General features: G+C 42.4%; 1 protein-coding gene across 1 annotated transcript in view; it reads right to left on the bottom strand.

The window, feature by feature from the left end:
- The window catches only part of Pld1 (phospholipase D1, phosphatidylcholine-specific), a 140495-nt gene that overhangs the window by 66695 nt on the left and 70226 nt on the right, over window positions 1–3574 (bottom strand). The window contains exons 12-13 of the mRNA XM_013016155.1: window positions 3230–3311; window positions 899–1009 (exon numbers count right to left, since the gene is read on the bottom strand). Coding sequence (XP_012871609.1) covers window positions 899–1009; window positions 3230–3311 — 193 coding nt within the window. The remainder of the gene's footprint in view (window positions 1–898; window positions 1010–3229; window positions 3312–3574) is intronic.

Below are 3574 nucleotides of genomic sequence, written 5' to 3' on the forward strand. Positions count from 1 at the left end.
GAGAGAGAGAGAGAGAGAGAGAGAGAGAGAGAGAGAGAGAATGCAGTTATTGAGTAGTCTCCATATGTCTGTTAGATCAAGTTGATTTATTGTGAAGAGGAGGAGGAGGAGGAGGAGGAGAAAGAGGAGGAAGAGGAGGAGGAGGAAGAGGAGAATGTAGAGATGTATTCCTCTACATATTTTCTGTCTTGTTATTTTATCCATCATGGAAACTCGGTATTTAAGTCTCCAACTATTATTGCAGAATTCCTTTCCTCCCTTTGGTTCTGTTTTTCTTCAGAAAGTGTGGTGATCTGTTATTTGGTACAACAATGTTTATAACTATTGTATCAACTTGCTGTACTGAATCTCCTATTAATATATAAGGTCCTTTGTGTCTGTGGCCATCTATTTTTGATTTAACATTTACTTTATCAGATACTAGTTTGATCACCCTGCTCTCTTTGGACAACTAGCTGCATGAAATATATTTTCAAACTTTCATTTTTCTCTATCTGTGTCTGGAGTGCTATGAAACAGTATGGGTACCACATATTTTTAATTGGTTATATATATATATTTTGGGGTCCGGTCATGGGGCCTGAACTCTGGGCCTGAGTGCTGTCCCTCAGCTCTTCAGCTCAAGGCCAGTACTCTACTACTTAAGCCACAACGCCACTTCCGGCTTTTTTCTTTTGCTTATGTGGTGCTGAGGAATCGAACCCAAGGCCTCTTGCTGCAAGGCAAGCACTCTACCACTGAGCCATCTTCCCAGCCCTAATTGGTTATATTTTATAATCCATTCTGGTGATCTTTCAATTTTGACTAAATAGCATTGAGTCCTCAGAAATAAGACAAACCTAAAAAAGACTCAGACAGAATAAGAAATGTTGGTCATCATCAGAAAGGGCGCAGATACCTTTATGTTGGGGTGCAGCCTCATTAACACTTTCTTGCTGTATTCACTGTTGATTCCAAGTGCAAGCTCCACCTCTTTATAAAGCATGATGAAGATCCGCACTCCCTGTTGCTGTTCCAAGAGAAAACAGAGGGGAGGAGGGATAAGCATCTCCAAGGAGCCATGACTTCACCATCTTCTCCTCCTCTGTGTTGGATTCCCTCTCTTCTATAACCTGGCTATTTAATGCAAAAGGCAACACCAAGAGTGACACATGACTATATATTAAGACCCATGAAAATGCAAAAGATAGAAGATTATCTCTCAAGCTAGGAGCTGGTGGCTCATGACTGTCATCCTAACTATTTAGGAGGCTAAGAGCTGAAGATGCAGTTCAAAGCCAGCCTGCCCAGAAAAATATGTAAGACTCTTCAACTAACCACCAAAAAATAAGTTATCTCTCTTCCATTCCTTGTGTGTGTGTGTGTGTGTGTGTGTGCACACGCACACACGTGAGCTGGTAGTAGGGCTTGAACTCAGGCCCCTGATACCTTCACTTGGCTTTTCTCCTCAAGGCCTCACTTGCATATAATTGAGTCACACCTCCACTTTCAGATTTTTGGTGCTTCCTAAGAAATAAGAGTCTTACAAACTTCCCTGCCTGGGATGGGTCTATTTGAACTCAGATCCTGAGATCTCAGCCCCTTGCATAGATAGGATTACAGGCATGAGCCACCAGCACTTGGCCTGCATTTTATCAAATGAATGGCAAACCAAGGCCATGACACCGTGTGCTGCTTTGGGGAACATTCCTAGGGAATATTCCCCAGGATCCAAAGAGGAAAAAAATTATTAAAAAGTAAGAAAGAATATAAAGACTATAACAGCAGGACAGCACTTGACTAGCATGCATGGGATCTTGAGTTTGATCCTCAGTCCTAAAAAATAAAATTAAGCTGGGTGCCAGTGGCTCACACCTATAATTCTAGCTACTCAGGAAGCTGAGATCTGAGGATTGAGGTTCAAAGCCAACCAGGGCAAAAAAGTCCCTGTGGGGGGAAAAAAAAACCCAGAAGTGGCACTGTGACCCAAGTGGTAGAGCACTAGCCTTGAGCTAAAGAGCTGAGGAACAGGGCCCAGGCCCAGAGTTCAAGCCCCATGACTGACCAAAAAAAAAAAAAAAATTGACTTTTGCTTCTGAACTTGTTTCCACTCATCAACACTCTTTTTTGGGGGGACAGGGGGAGGGAGGGTCTGGTCGTGAGGCCTGAACTCTAGGCCTGGGCGCTGTCCCTCAGCTCTTCAGCTCAAGGTGAGCACTCTACTACTTGAGCCACAGCGCCACTTCCGGCTTTTTCTTTTTTGCTTATGTGGTACAGAGGAATCGAACCCAGGGCCTCAGGCATGCAAGGCTAGCGCTCTACCACTGAGCCACCTTCCCAGCCCCTCATCAACACTCTTAGGTTCATTCTCTCTCCCACCCTTCACCTTGCTGCAGCCCTCCCTCCCCTCCTCCCACAGCATCCCTCCATCTGACTCAGCCTCTCCCTCCCTGCATACCCACTTACCACCCTCTAACTATCTGAATGAAGCTTTGCAGGATTGTCCAATTTTGTGAATGGAAACAAATTAGACAATCCATCAAAAGGATAATCACAACGAAACAACCCTTCCCACCCCCCACCGCCCGAAACAGCATTTGAGCGCTATCTAATTTCTTTGATTAGACATGAATATTAATATAACCCATATCTAGTCTATTTAGTTTAATTTAGTCAAGGATCCATTATTTAAACAGAATTCACTAACCATGTAAATGTTGTCACTGGTGAGCCTGCATGGCTGTGATTGTTTACTTTTTCTTACAAAAAGACCACAGTCAGTGTTTGCTCACAATCTACAGGAAATACTTCATGTTCTAACTGTGACCTGCCCTGAAGGAGCGAGGACATCTTTCATTCTGACTGTCCTTCTCCCACAACCATCCCAACAAGCAGACACCCATCTCTGGGTTCCATTTGTCTCCTACACATGTGACCACATAAGGAACAAAATAAAAGTCTCTGTCTTGTTTCCCCATTTATTATTCAATGATGAAGTTTTATTGCCAGTATTGGCCTATAAAATTAACTGGCCATAACTATCTAGCAGAAATTATAGATGGTAATGTAATTCATGTTGTGAATTAGGTAGCCTAAAGTATTTATCCACTCAAAAGTAATAAGAAAAACAGTAGAACCAAACAAACTAGGAAACAGTAATAATCCTGATTGTTGCCAAACTCTAAAGTAAAATGTTGAGACTTCAGAGGCAGCATTCAAAAATTATAGCTTTTGTTAGTAAAACACTTACTGCTTTTCGTTTAAGAATGTAGTCCAGCCTCCAGCGATTTCCTTCAACCACAGGTCGTTTCAGGAAGATTTCTGGACTCAGCCTGAAGTCATAAAACCAAGTAAAAATTGTAAATGTTTTACTGTGTCATCAAAACCAATTACAGTTTCTCAGCAAATGCTATTGGCACCCTCCACTGTAGTAGGTGACCTATATTGTAGATTACTGGAGTTGCCATGGGACAATTTCATGAAGGAAGAAAAAAAAAAACAGAACTTTATCCATATAAAACATTTATTTCAGGCCGGGCGCTGGTGGCTCACGCCTGTAATCCTAGCTACTCAGGAGGCTGAGATCTGAGGATCG

The sequence above is a fragment of the Dipodomys ordii genome, unplaced genomic scaffold (genome assembly GCF_000151885.1).
Source record: "Dipodomys ordii isolate 6190 unplaced genomic scaffold, Dord_2.0 Scaffold30, whole genome shotgun sequence".
Classification (NCBI taxonomy): Eukaryota; Metazoa; Chordata; class Mammalia; order Rodentia; family Heteromyidae; genus Dipodomys; species Dipodomys ordii.